We start from the raw sequence: 14,138 nt of genomic DNA, 5'->3' as shown, positions 1-14,138 counted from the left end.
TCACCCAGCCTTTCTGCAGTTCCTCACAGCTGGAATCAGTCTCCGTTTTCCCTCCTTTGATGTTCTGTACTTCTTCAGGTCCAACTCATCCAGAACCTCCTCTGACATCTGCAGCATGTAGGCCAGAGCTGAGCAGTGGATCTCAGAGAGTTTCTTCTCTGATCTGTTCTCTGACTTCAGGAACTCTTTGATCTGCTGATGTACTGAGAGATCCTTCATCTCCATCAGACAGTGGAAGATGTTGATGCTTCTGTCTGGAGACATTCCATCACTGTTCATCTCCCTCAGGTTGTTGATGACTCTCTGGATCATTTCTGGATGGTTCTCTGTCCAACCCAGCAGACCTCCTAACAGTCTCTGGTTGGACTCCAGACAGAGGCCATGAAGGAAGCGAACAAACAGGTCCAGGTGACCATTTTTACTGCTGAGGGATTTCTCCATGACTCTGAACATGAACACATCCAGAGACACTCTGGATGTGTTCCTGAAGAAAGTCCTGGATTTCTCCATGACTCTCTTCAGGAACACATCCCGAGTGTCTCTGTTCTTGTCTTTCCAGCCTTTTCCCAAGAAGTCCTTCAGAACCTTCTGGTTCCTGTTGGTGTAACAGTGGAACATGTAGACTGCAGCCAGAAACTCCTGAATGCTCAGATGGACGAAGCAGAACACCTTGTCCTGGTACAGTCCACTCTCCTCTCTAAAGATCTGTGTGAACACTCCTGAGTACACTGAGGCTGCTTCCATATCGATGCCACACTCTGTCAGGTCGGACTCATAGAAGATCAGCTTTCCTTTCTGCAGCTGCTCAAAAGCCAGTTTTCCCAGAGACTCAATCATGCTCCTGCTGTCTAGAACTGTCTCAGCTCCTTTATCATATTTGTCCTTCTTGACTTTGGTCTGAATCACCAGGTGTTGGATGAACATCTCAGTCAGGGTTCCGGGTAGATCTCCTCCCTCTCTGGATCTCAGCAGCTTCTCCAGAACTGTAGCAGTGATCCAGCAGAACACTGGGATGTGGCACATGATGTGGAGGATTTGTGATGTCTTCATGTGGGAGATGATGCTGCTGGCCTGCTCCTCATCTCTGAATCTCTTCCTGAAATACTCCTCCTTCTGTGGGTCGGTGAACCCTCTGACCTCCGTCACCATGTCCACACAGTCAGCAGGGATCTGATTGGCTGCTGCAGGTCGTGTGGTTATCCAGAGGCGAGCAGAGGGAAGCAGCTTCCCCCTGATCAGGTTTGTCAGCAGCACATCCACTGAGGTGGACTCTGTAACATCAGTCAGGATCTCATTGTTTTTGAAGTCCAGAGGAAGACGACACTCATCCAGACCGTCAAAGATGAACACAACCTGGAAGTCTTCAAAACTGCAGATTCCTGCTGCTTTGGTTTCAGTGAAACAGTGATGAACAAGCTCCACCAAGCTGAACTTTCTCTTTGTCAGTAAATTCAGCTCTCTGAAAGTGAATGGAAACATGAGCTGGATGTCCTGGTTGCTTTTGTCTTCAGCCCAGTCCAGAGTCAACTTCTGTGTTAACACTGTTTTCCCGATGCCAGCCACTCCCTGTGTCATCACTGTTCTGATTGGTTTGTCTTCTCCAGATGGGTCTTTAAAGATGTCTTCTGGTCTGATGGTTGTTTCTGCTCTGTTTGGTTTCCTGGATGCTGCTTCAATCTGTCTGACCTCATGTTCATCACTGACCTCTGCAGTCCCTCCCTCTGTGATGTACAGCTCTGTGTAGATCTTATTCAGAAGGGTTTTCTGCCCTGCTTTAGCGATGCCCTCAAACACACATTTGAACTTCTGCGTTAGGCTAGACTTGAGCTTATCGTGACACCCGGACAGAATCTCTGCATCAAAAACAAAAAAAATACACAAATGAGAAGATCCTGTTTAAAAATGTCTGAATGAATACAAATTGTGGGAGGTGTGTTATAAATTAATCTTATTGGACTGTCAGGTCCTCACTGGATGGGAGGTTTTATGGGAAAGTCATCCTTTATGTCATGAAATCAGAGAGGATGATGCAAACACAGACTGAGTTCAAGCGGAGAGGAACAGTTTTACTGGGGTTTGACAGATATTAAAATCAGAGTTTAATGACAGTCATGAATCCAGAAAGCAATTCTGGCAGAAAACTGTTAATGCTGTGAGTTATTATATGTATTTTCCTACTCAGTGATTCTCAATGCAGCTGCTTATTTTTAACTTATAGCTGCAAACTATCCATCCATCCATTCTCTATACACCGCTTTATCCTCATTAGGGTCGTGGGGAGTGCTGGAGCTTATCTCAGCTGGCTCAGGCGAAGGCAGGGGACACCCTGGACAGGTCACCAGTCTGTCGCAGGGCTACATATACAGACTAACAATCATACTCGCATTCACACCTATGGACAATTTAGAGTAACCAATTAACCTCAGCATGTTTTTGGACTGTGGGAGGAAGCCGGGGTACCCAGAGAAAACCCACACATGCACAGGGAGAACATGCAAACTCCATGCAGAAAGATCCCAGGCCCACCCCGGGATTTGAACCAGGATCTTCTTGCTGCAAGGTGAAAGTGCTAACCACTACACCACTGAGCAGCCAGCTGCAAACTGGAGCTGTTAAATTTTAAACTTCATTCATTTAGATATGATACTCAATATTTCTGTTACACTATCCCATAATAAAGGATTTCACTTTGGTTTATGGCCAAACCAAAGTGAAATTAATCTGACTGAATATTTTATGATATAAAAACCGACAGACTAATCAATTTTGTAATCTTTATTCTATTAACTGCAGCACCAGCAGTGTAGAACAGGATGGGCAGCCACTTAGGACCAAGTATGAAACCCTTATTTAAGAATTTTCTGCATCAGTCAGTGAATGCATGTGGGTTCCCATGGCAACACAACACATACACTGTGAAATATTGTACCTACATAGCTTCATTCAGTGGAAACACTAATGTACAGATCAAGTGGCTTTCAGATAAAACTTCAGCTAAGAATCTATTTCACTCAAAGAGAATTATCAGAAGAATTGGTGAAAGGAAGATGCTTCTAACAGATGATTAAATTCCAAACTCTGAACATGACCTCCTCTGGAGCAGGTTAGCAGCAACGCTAATTAGGCTTCTTTCCATTAACTGCTGTGGGGCTCATTTTGTGTATGTGTGTGTTGAGAAATGTGTGTTTGTGTACATTTAGAAGTATAGAAAGTATAATGTACTGCAGATCACTAATTCCACTCCACTGTCTCCCATCATCTCTGTCTCTTACTCACACATGGACACACCTTTACCAACCAGTCCACTCATACACGTCAATCGGTTCTACGTTGTCATGTGGACAGATGTGCAAAATCATGGTTGTGTCAGTTTTTAAGTGTAGTATGTGAAGTGTGACGATATCCTTCTTAGAAAATGTCCACATTAGTGTGAATGAAGCCTTAAACTAAGAGACTAAAGACACCAACTGCAGTGTGTTTGCTTTGGTTGTCCACATGGACAAAGTGTGTTTGGGATCAATCTCGGGGCTATTTTCTGCAGTTCCTGAACTCATTTTGACTTTAATCATATTCATGTGCAGATTCTTCCGTAATGTTTTCTGTTCATGTCAAATTGTGGTTGTCAGTTTTTATATGGTTTAGTTTTCTACTGGTTGTTGATCAGTAATGTGTCTCCTGTGTGTGGAGACACGAAGAATGAGGTCAGAAAATATTGGCTGATTCAAACCAATGATTTCCAGATAATGTGTTTTGTGTTGTCCCCAGATTTTGTCAGACCTGCTTTGTTGATCGCAGTTTCACAAGGAAACTTTGTATTAATGGTTTGTGCTGCTACTGTGGGTTTTGTTGATTGTTGCTTATGCTTGATAGATAATGTAAATTAATCATTTTAGCATCTATGTATTCTCCTTGTTATCTCTGAAACATCTCACTTTTAACCTTCACCTGACTTACCTGTACGTTCTTTGATGGTTCTTAAGATTTTCCTCACCAGATCAATTTTATCCATCTTTATTAAAACCTTCTCAGTGACTTTAATGGCATTTGTAGTTCCATAGATCTGGACCATTTGATCCACAGTGCTGACCCTGGTTGCCTTCTCCAAGTGAGACTTTGGGATTGATTTGAAGTCTTCTAGGACACTTTCTTGGTTCAAGAACCATTTGAATTTTTCAAAGTCCTCGTCTCCTAAATCTTCCAAAGTCCTCAGAAGAACTTCTTGAGGTGTCGTCATTTTTCACTCTGTAAAGATCTAACAGAAATGACAAAAAATAAATCATTGCTGTGGAAACAGCTGCACAATTTACTTTATGATTCACCATCAGTCTGCATGATTGAAGCAGCTGTTGGAGATATTTTCCTGAACAAGTGAAACTGTTTCATGTTTTGATTCATGAGATATCTGGGATCACAATAGCACTTGTCAGAAGCTAGCTCACAGCCAGTGACAAAGAGGAGAAGCAAGTCTAAGATGCCACAACTATGTTTCATTTTAAAAGAAATTTGAGGACAAACAATGATGAGCTTTAGGTGTGAGGAATCCAAGTGTCAGTAGTGTTGGTGGATGAGTGAGGCATGTGTGTGAGTGTTACCAGCGATAAACAGATGAGGAAACAAGCTACAGACAAGAGGTGTGGATCCCAGAGGAGCGAGACGATGTTTAGACCAAAGTAACCTGAGTGGAGGCCTACAGAGGTAGAACCACTTCAGTCTTATGACCCTCCCAACACCTTAATATGGTCAATGTCTGAACTGTACGGTTGGAGAAATAAAGTCCAATGCATCAGTCTCTGGTTTGGGTTTTACACTGACTATGTGATGATGGGCAGTAAAAACCACCAGGGGCAACACTTCACAATCAATGGAAACATTGAAGTGGTGCAAATCCCACACCAGCACCATCATCTCCTTTTCAAAACAACATGGCGTCGACTGTAAGATCACGAAACGAAAAGAAAGACAAGGAAACCGGCTTCAAAAGTTACTAAAAAAGGATCGAAACGATGCTACATGCATCTCACAGATGTCCAGGGCGAAGACTGTTGCTTTGATCTGATACCACAGCAACAGAACTCGGCTCCTATTGGTCCATGTGACCAAAAACCGCTGCACGCACTGCAAATCCTAGTCCGCCCGTGTAAATATCACTACGCCACAGTAAAAAAAAGACCGACACAAAAACGCTAATTATTAAAAAATGACTGGAAACGGTGAGTATAAACTTTTTTTGGGTACTAATTAGCAATAGATATATCTTATAAAGCAGAGTTCATGTAGATCCACATGAGTGGAACGAACCAACACAATCTCGTTCAGCCAATACAGCCTACTCAATGATCAACCAGAATAGTTCAGAACAAAAACCACACCAGAGAGATGAACTACATCCAGTCCAGTCCAATCCAACTTTATTTCTAAAGCACTTTAAAAACTACACTGTCAACCAAAGTGCTGTATACATTAAAACTAAATAAATAAATAAAAAAAATGCAAATAAAATAGTGCAAATATAAAATAAGACATAAAACACAGGTTGTACAATAAAAGTCAGCTCTAAGCTGACTCATACGCCAAGTTAAAAAAAATGTGTTTTTAAAAGAGATTTAAAAGTAGGAAGAGAATCAGCCAGCCTGATATTTAGTGAGAGCTCATTCCACAGTTTAGGAGCAGCGACAGAAAAAGCACGATCACCTCTCAGCTTCTTTTTGGTCTTTGGCACCACCAGTAAAGTTTGATCTGCTGACCTCAGTGAGCCAGACGGGTTGTAGGGGATCAGCAGATCACACAGGTACAGGGCCAACCCATGAAGACATTTAAAAACAAATAAAAGAAGGTTAAAATCAATACGGAGGTACGCCGGGAGCCAGTGGAGGGATGGGAGGATGGGAGTTATGTGAACAAATTTCCGTGATCCTGTTAAAAGGCGAGCGGCAGCATTTTGAACCAGCTGTAGTCTGGACAGTGACGTTTTACTGAGTCCTGAGTAAAGCACGTTGCAATAATCTAAACGAGTGATAATAAAAGTGTGGATAAACATTTCAAAGTTCTGACGAGATAAAAAAGGCTTCACTTTGGCAAGTTGCCTCAAATGATAAAAGCTTGACTTTACAACAGCACTGATCTGGACATCCAATTTAAAAACAGAGTCCATCTTTACACCCAGATTTGTCACAACAGGGCTTACGGCTCGGGTTAAAGAGCCGAGCTCAGCTTTGACCACCCGAGTAGAGTCACTGGGAGAAAACAGCAAAACCTCAGTTTTTTGCTCATTGAAATGTAAAAAACTGTAAGCCATCCACAATTTTACTTCTTCAAAGCTTTCAAGAAGAGACTTGGATTGTTGTAAAGGCAAATAAATTTGGCAGTCATCTGCGTAAAAATGAAACGACACATCATGTCTACGGAGAACTGACCCAAGAGGCAACAAGTACAATGTAAAAAGCAAGGGCTCCAGAACTGACCCTTGCGGTACGCCACACATCAGAGGGGCCGCAGTGGAAACAGAATATCCAACCTGGACGGAAAAGCTTCTGTTGGACAAATACGATTTAAACCAGGCTAAAGCTAAGCCTTTGATTCCCACTCAGTTCTCCAACCGTGACAATAAAATCTGCTGGTCCACTTTATCAAAGGCTGCTGTTAAGTCCAACAGGAGAACAGCAACAGTATGACCAGAATCAGAAACCCGAAGAACATCATTAAAAACCCTCAACAAAGTCGTCTCAGTGCTGTGGCCAGTTTTGAATCAGTTTAGGGACGTTTCTCCTCAAATTTCACACACATTCACAGATTTTAGCAGCAAACACCCATGTCTGCAACTGCCACCCTTAGAAGATGCCTTGCCATTCCAGCGGCCACCCCACTTCTGTACGATCTAATTCAAAAATATGAGAATGAAAAATTATCGCCGGTCGGAAAGAGCACGAATCCAGAGAGGACGAACAGCGAGTGAAACGAGGATGGGAGGGGATCGTTTGTGGAAGTTATTTATTTTGGTAATTAAAACCTGTGGTTCTGAAAACAGACTGTAAGTCACAGTGATGGGAATTCCAGCTCTTTTCAGAGAACCACTTCTTATGGCTCCGCTCACTAAAAAGAGCAGACTTTAGATTTTAACAAGTGGCTCCTCAGATTTTCTTAATTTATTTCCAAATAATGTCAAATTATGCATAAAATGAATTGCTAATGTACAGAACATACATTTGATCAAATGTTTATTATTTATATTGTTTCTGCTACTCAACATGGAACAGAGGGCTACAAAAAATATATTTTGAAATGCAAAAACAAATCCCCATCTCATTTTGACAAAAAGATCTGATCTCTGATTGTCCAATATTTATAAACTTTCAACTATTTCCAGTGAAACAACAGAGAAGCTCAGAGAATCACTAATAATCGATCAGAGCCTTTTAGACAAACTGTCTCCTGGACTCTGGTTGGAGGTCCAGGTGGTTGTGGAGGTGAACGTTTTCACTGGTAGCACTTTGTCAGAGACAAACACATCACTTGCTGAACATTTTCTGATCGATAGACTCTACAATTTACCAGTGTTCCCTAAACGCCCCACATCAGGCTACAGCTGCTGGGTAGCTGCTGTTCAGACAGGTGTGTGACCAAAAGTGACCCTAAAAGAGTAAACTAGAGCGTTCTAATGTCATATGTGTCCAGTACAGAACCAAGTGATGTTTTCTACATGAGATCTTTTCTATGAGCAGAAAAAACAGCACATCTAGATGCACTTTACATTTATAAATGTAAACACCACAGTACACCAACGTTATAAAAACTCTACTTTCTCCACTGTGGTTAACACAGCTGCTGCCTGCACCAGTTAGAGCGACACAGATACACTTTAATGATCATCAGGAAATGGCACAGTGACACCCACTGAAAATTTAACTGTCACAGTCAAAAGAAGAGAGGAAGAAGTGTTAAGAGAGAGAGAAAGAAATGAAGGCATGCAGAGCTCAGACAGAGAAAGGGAATCAGAGACTATCTCTGGTCCAGCTGGTCCTCATGGTATAAATATTACTTTAGTATTATATATCTGAGGAAGACTGTCACAATAATTACCTTTTAGGAGTAAATATTATCTGATGGACTTCAAATTTTCATTTTAAGATCATAAGTAGACCCTTAATTCTTCAGAATATCCAGATATTGGAATTATAGAGTGAAAAAATGTAAGAAACATCCCAAATAAAGAGCCTGAATCCTAAAAGCTGCTGGTGGTCGTATTCAGCTCTTGTAGATCCATGTCGTCTTTATGCTGCACTGGCTTTGATCACTAATGGAAGTCATGAGTGTGAACGGAGATCCTTGTTATACAGAAAGATACGCTCCACACAATGTTCTAGTTCTACGTGTGTTGTTGAAAAATCAGATGTTCAAAGCATTTCCATCCTACAACTGTTGAACTGAATTTCTTCTGATAAGAACAACTCCTGTTTAGAACTGCCTGACAAATATAATGATATTTACTAATAAAACATATTTATTTCAGCAGTTCTTGTTACAATTTGATGACTCCTGCTGGTTGGGAACAACCAAACATGTTTGAAGATTTGGTGGGTTTTGCTTTTTTTAAAAAGATTTTTTTCATGAATGTTTAAGTTTTGCCACAACAGCGTTGTTTTTGAATTAAAATACGACGAATGATTGAATCAGTTTTGATGTAATATACCTATATAACAGATAAAAACACGTTTAAAGTGTCTTTTACTCACATTCAGACGGAGAAAAGAAGCCACAAGATGAAGACGACAAAAGACGGAACTCACTTGAATAACAGGAAGTGGCCGTGACGTCACTGTTGTCAGGGCAACGAAGCAGGAAACGGATTTCTACTTGATGGATCAGTCTGTGGTGAGTTCAAATGTAACTTTCCAAAAAATGTGTGTTTGGGAACATTTTCCATTTCTTTCTAATTCTATAAATATGAAGCTGTGAGCATCACAGAGTTAAAGCACATGATTGGACAAAAGTGGTTTGTGGTTTGGCTCAATAAAAAGGTCAGTTCTTAAGGAGGCTAATCATTTTTGACCCTGGTAGTTTTAGGTTTTTGTTAAATAATTTTATTTCTGTGAGAAAAGTAAAATAATGTAAGAATCCAAAATAAAATCAGAATGTTTGGAAAAGCCAAGCTAAAAATTCCTTGATCTGTTTTTCAACACTTGGAATTTTTTTCCCCAAAAACTTAAAATTTCATATGGGGGATATTCATTTCATCTTCATCTGTATTGTACTTTTTAAAAAATAATTTCATCACAAAACATCTTTAGGATGAACAAAAAATATTTACTTAGAAAACTGCTGAAACTGTTGCTAAAGAGAGAGCTGGGGATCAGAGGAAGACTTGTTGTTTGAACTTGGAAGATAGAATGTCTGACAGTCTAAAGATTTTCCTGACAAAAATGTTTGCAGTTCAGAGTGTGGGTTGATGGGATATGTAGTGTTTGTCTACATTCAGTCAGAAATGAGCACAGCTGGACAGCCTCAAAAAATGTTGCAGTTTTGAAACTGTGGCCTCAGAGGGTGAAATGAATTGTGCAATACAGCGGTTATGGTGAATGTGACGGTTTCACAAATAAGTGATAAAGCTGCCAGTGAGGAAAGGCTGTCACATTAACACAATGTACATTTTAGTACCACTTAGGTTTGGTGACCTGAGATGGTACCAATATCTGGTCTGGCCCATGAAATGACATTTATTTATAAAACACATTTATTTCAGCAGTATTTGAATCAGTTTTATAACTCCTGCTGGTTGGGAACACCCAAAAATGTCTGAAGATTTTGTTTAAAAGATTTTTTTACTTAATATTTCAGTTGTGTCACAACAGCGTTGTTTTTGAGTTAAAATACGATGAATGATTGAATCAGTTTTATTGTGATATGCATATATAAAAGATAAAAACAGTTTAAAGTGTCTTTTACTCACCTTCAGACGGAGAAAAGAAGCTGCAACATGAAGACGGTAAAAGCAGAACTAATTTGAGGAACAGGAACGGCCGTAACGTCACTGTTGTCAGGGAAACGAAGCAGGAAACCTGATGGATCAGTTTGTGGTGAAAATGTGTGTTTGGGAACATTTTCCATTTCTTTCTAATTCTATAAATATGAAGCTTTTAGGAAGAATAAAGAAGAATCAGTCCCAGAAGTGATGAGTCCATTTCAACACTAAATGTCCAGAGAAGCTGTTTTACAGGAACTACAGTCAGAGAGGGAATCTACACTCTACATGTCACCTGAGGAATCCAGACCTTCTCTGGCTTCATCTTCTTCTTTGTCTGCTGCTGTGGACTTTAATCCACTCCTCATTTCAATGTGGAAGCTCAATAGTTTAGTGTTCTGCTCTCCTTTAGTCTCTTCTTGGATTTGATCACTTCCTGATTTTTTCTGTGTCTTTGCTTTAAACCACTTCCTGTTGTTTTTCCACATTCAGGAAAATGTCTTTTAGATTGGATTAATCCATTGAAACTTTGAAGAATTTCACACATTCTTTCCCATTTCATTGCTTCATTCATTTATTTGACTCTCATAATGACACTCAGTTTGGTAAATGTCACACTTTGAGCCTCTAGACCCACAACATCACTTTGTAAATTCTGTTTTTAAGGATCATTTAATGTCTTTACAACTGAGAACCTGCCTCACTAATTCACTTTCACGCTATTTGAATAATTGAACGTTTTCCTCCATTTATCTGATATCTTCTCGATCAGTGGTTCTCAACCCTGTTCCTCAGGACCCCATGTCCTGCATGTTTTAGATGCTTCCCTGCTCCAACACACCTGATTCAAATGATCAGCTCGTTATCAAGCCTCTGCAGAAGCCTGATAACGAGCTGATCATTTGAATCAGGTGTGTTGGAAGAAGGAAGCATCTAAAACATGCAGGACATGGGGTCCTGAGGAACAGGGTTGAGAACCACTGTTCTAGATGAAATCAGCCAACAGTGTCTGAAATCACTGATTGTAGCTGCTCCACTGTTTACTTGTGTGTTTTCTCTCCATATCTTCAGAATAATTCCTCCTCTGGTTCTTCAGGCTGTTTCCAGTCCAGCAGCAGCAGCGCCCTCTGCAGGTTGGACAGATAAAAGCTTCCAGCATCGATCTGCTATTCCCAGCTTCTCCCATCCAGGAACTAGCCAGGCCCCACCCTGCTGACATCAAGCAAACATTCAAGGAACAAAAAGGGATTTTACAAGTTTTCTGAGAGTCCATGTTGATCAGCAGCAGACAGATCAGTGGAACATGAGGGATCAACATCAACATCTCAGTCTGATTATCTGCTCTGTCTTTAATCACTAATTTATCCTCATTATTTTTACTAGTTTGAATGAACAAACTGTAGTTTTCTCTGTTCTAGTTCAGAAAAGGGTCAAAGCTGGACAGATGAAGGAAGTAAAGACACCAGTAAACAAATCAGCAACAAGTTAGTGAATGTAAAAAGAGTTTAAACATCTGAATGTGTGGCGTTTGACAGATCTGTATGATTGTAAAGTCTGTCTGAGGCTTTGCTTCAGTTGTTGGGTTTGTCAGCTGGTTGGAGATCAGCTGCAGTGATCAGACTGACTTTGTGAAACTCACCGTCAGGCTGCAGAGCTTCTTCTTCTCTTTGCATCGACGCTGCAGGTGATCAGAGACACACCGTTTCCAGAAGCTTCTTCTGGTGATTCTGGAAATCTCCTTCTGCAGCATCCACTTCTATTTGTGTCCAGGTGCTTCTAGTTTTGGCTCCTGATCTCTTTGACTTTTCCTCCTCCTCGGTCCAGCTCATCGTCAAGGAAAGAAAACAGACATTTGTTCCATTCCAGCTCTTCAATAGCTGCACTTCGTCCATGACAGTTCAGCCCGATCTCACGAGGATTCGTGAAACTGTCACGTAAGTTTTAGTTTCGGTTTCGTGCGCACCAACACAATTTCGTCATGTTTTTCGTGCCGCTCACCACGAAATGCGCACCAATGTATTTTAAACGGCGGACTTTTCGTGCCACTCAGAACGTATTTCAAACGAATGTGTGTATTATATTTTTAATGTAAAACCGTGGCGAATCCAACGCTATATTTTGCATGACATCGTCCCTAACCATAACCCTAACCATAACCATAACCATAACCTAACCATAAGCCGGTGGTACACTTACCAATTTGCATAGGAATTTCAAGAATGTCCGGCGGCCGGCGGCCGCAAATGCGATCACACAAGCAGTATACGCCGATGGACAGCTTAGATCGTCATGAATCCGCCGGTATAAACCACTTTCAGATGTGATTACCACAGCGAAAAACATTTCGTGGTGAGCGGCACGAAAAACATGACGAAATCGTGTTGGTGCGCACGAAACCGAAACTAAAACTTACGTGACAGTTTCACGAATCCCCGTGAGACCGGGTTGGACAGTTACATTCTGAGCTTCTGAACAATTAGCATGACAATCTTAACTCTCGCCACTAGAGGGCACTGTGAACTAGTAGAAAAACCAATCAAACTTATTTACAACATTAAACTAACCATCACAAAAGCTTTTAATTAAACATGCCTCTGAATGTTTCTATTTTTATTGTTATTTTATCTGATTGCTCTGTTTTTATTACATGATTGTTTTGGTTTTATCCGTTTTATATCTTAAATGTAGCACTTTGATAAAATGATAAAAAGTGTTTGTGATCATCATGTCATCTGTCCAGACCTGCTGGAAGAGAAACGATGCTGAAGAGCTTCATCAACTGGATGGAAGAGAAAAATACTTTTAAAGATGTTTGCTGATAAAAACAGAACAAAAGTCAGAGTCAGTAGAACAGCAACGACCAACAAAAGGTCCATGGAAGCACTGAGGAGGAGTTCATCTGTTTAAAGCAGTTTAAGGAACTGAAGCCCTGAAAGTGAAAAAACTAGAAAAAAAATCAGAAATGTCTTTAGTCTTTTCTCTGTGGTTGACTTGATGCTGTCAGATGCAGATGTTACAGAGTCCATTCTGATGTTTCAGGGTCAAAAGCTGCTTTTCCCTCACAGCCTTGACAAGAAATCCTTCTCAGAGGTTTTCTCTGCTGTTTATATTTCCATTATCTGTGATTATTTTATTATTTCATGACTGGAAAATAAAGTTCCAGGCATAAATAGAACAGAATAGAAATGCTTGATTAATCACTGAGGGGAATGTGGTCGCTACAGCAGAAAGAGTCCAGTTTCCACCACCATAAAAACAGAGAAATGAGCAAAAATATGCAGTAAATAAAAATAAACAATAAGAAAATGCAAAATAAAATGTCCCATGTAAAGAAGGCAAAAATCTAAAAGTGTTTGAAAGACTCAGTTATTTTCTTCCTTCATCTTTAGAGGCAGCAGCACTACACTTCTATTCTCCTTCTTTACTTCTGATACTAGAACTAAACTGGTCTTCAACACGGATCATCAGCTTTTAAAATGAGGCAGCAGCAAACATCACAACAACAAATGAGACCATTTTCAACAAACTCATGCAACTGATGTCACTTCAGAACTATCAGAGTCTGTTTGAGTCTCAAGTTAAAGCGGATTACTGACAACGTAGAACCTCAACGTTCCCGTTTTAATCACTTTGAAGTTCCCTAAACGTTCCATTAACGTGAACCAGTTTTATCACCTTCATGTCCAACATTACAGGAACACAACACACTTCAGTATTTACTGGATGCTGAGTCTCTTCTCTGGTCAACACACACAAATAAACTGCACCAACTTCTGGGCTTCACTGCACACATTATATTTGACTCTAAAGCTGCATTTAAAGCCTTAAAACTGGCACCAATAAATAAATAAACGTTTACTTAGTGAACAGCTGTTGGAGTCCTTCAGTGTCTGTTGGTCTGATCAGCTGAAGATCCCAATTACTGAACTGAAAACTGATTAAAACAAACCAGCAGAGAGTAAAACTGGTAAACTGAAAATGTGCTGCTGCTCCACTGATAAATACCCACAAACTAAAACAAACTGGGTGGAGGTGTTGCTTTATAGTCATTTATTTCATAGATAGTCTATATAAGACTTTTATTTTTCTAGAACTAACAGTAAATGTTCCTTATCCATAATTTTACTAACTTAGTGAACTGGTGCTAACTGCACAGACCGTGTTCTGACACATAGATTTAAAA

The 14,138-nt window shown here is 40.3% G+C and overlaps 1 protein-coding gene across 4 annotated transcripts in view; it reads right to left on the bottom strand.

Moving 5' to 3' along the window:
• Positions 1 to 14,138, bottom strand: part of LOC110972363 (NACHT, LRR and PYD domains-containing protein 14-like) — a 121,406-nt gene that overhangs the window by 65,320 nt on the left and 41,948 nt on the right. For 3 of the 4 annotated variants that reach the window (XM_051942066.1, XM_051942068.1, XM_051942069.1), the window contains exons 1-4: positions 11,595 to 11,852; positions 9,944 to 11,164; positions 3,955 to 4,252; positions 5 to 1,853 (exon numbers count right to left, since the gene is read on the bottom strand). The exons of the other annotated variant lie outside the window; for it this stretch is intronic. In XM_051942066.1, coding sequence (XP_051798026.1) covers positions 5 to 1,853; positions 3,955 to 4,234 — 2,129 coding nt within the window. In that variant the 5' untranslated portion in view covers positions 4,235 to 4,252; positions 9,944 to 11,164; positions 11,595 to 11,852. Of the gene's footprint in view, positions 1 to 4; positions 1,854 to 3,954; positions 4,253 to 9,943; positions 11,165 to 11,594; positions 11,853 to 14,138 lie in introns of those variants that run through there. 4 annotated transcript variants of the gene reach the window in all.

This window comes from Acanthochromis polyacanthus, chromosome 22 (genome assembly GCF_021347895.1).
Source record: "Acanthochromis polyacanthus isolate Apoly-LR-REF ecotype Palm Island chromosome 22, KAUST_Apoly_ChrSc, whole genome shotgun sequence".
Classification (NCBI taxonomy): Eukaryota; Metazoa; Chordata; class Actinopteri; family Pomacentridae; genus Acanthochromis; species Acanthochromis polyacanthus.
Note: the sequence above shows the minus strand (reverse complement) of the source record. Positions and strands in the feature narration are given on the sequence as shown.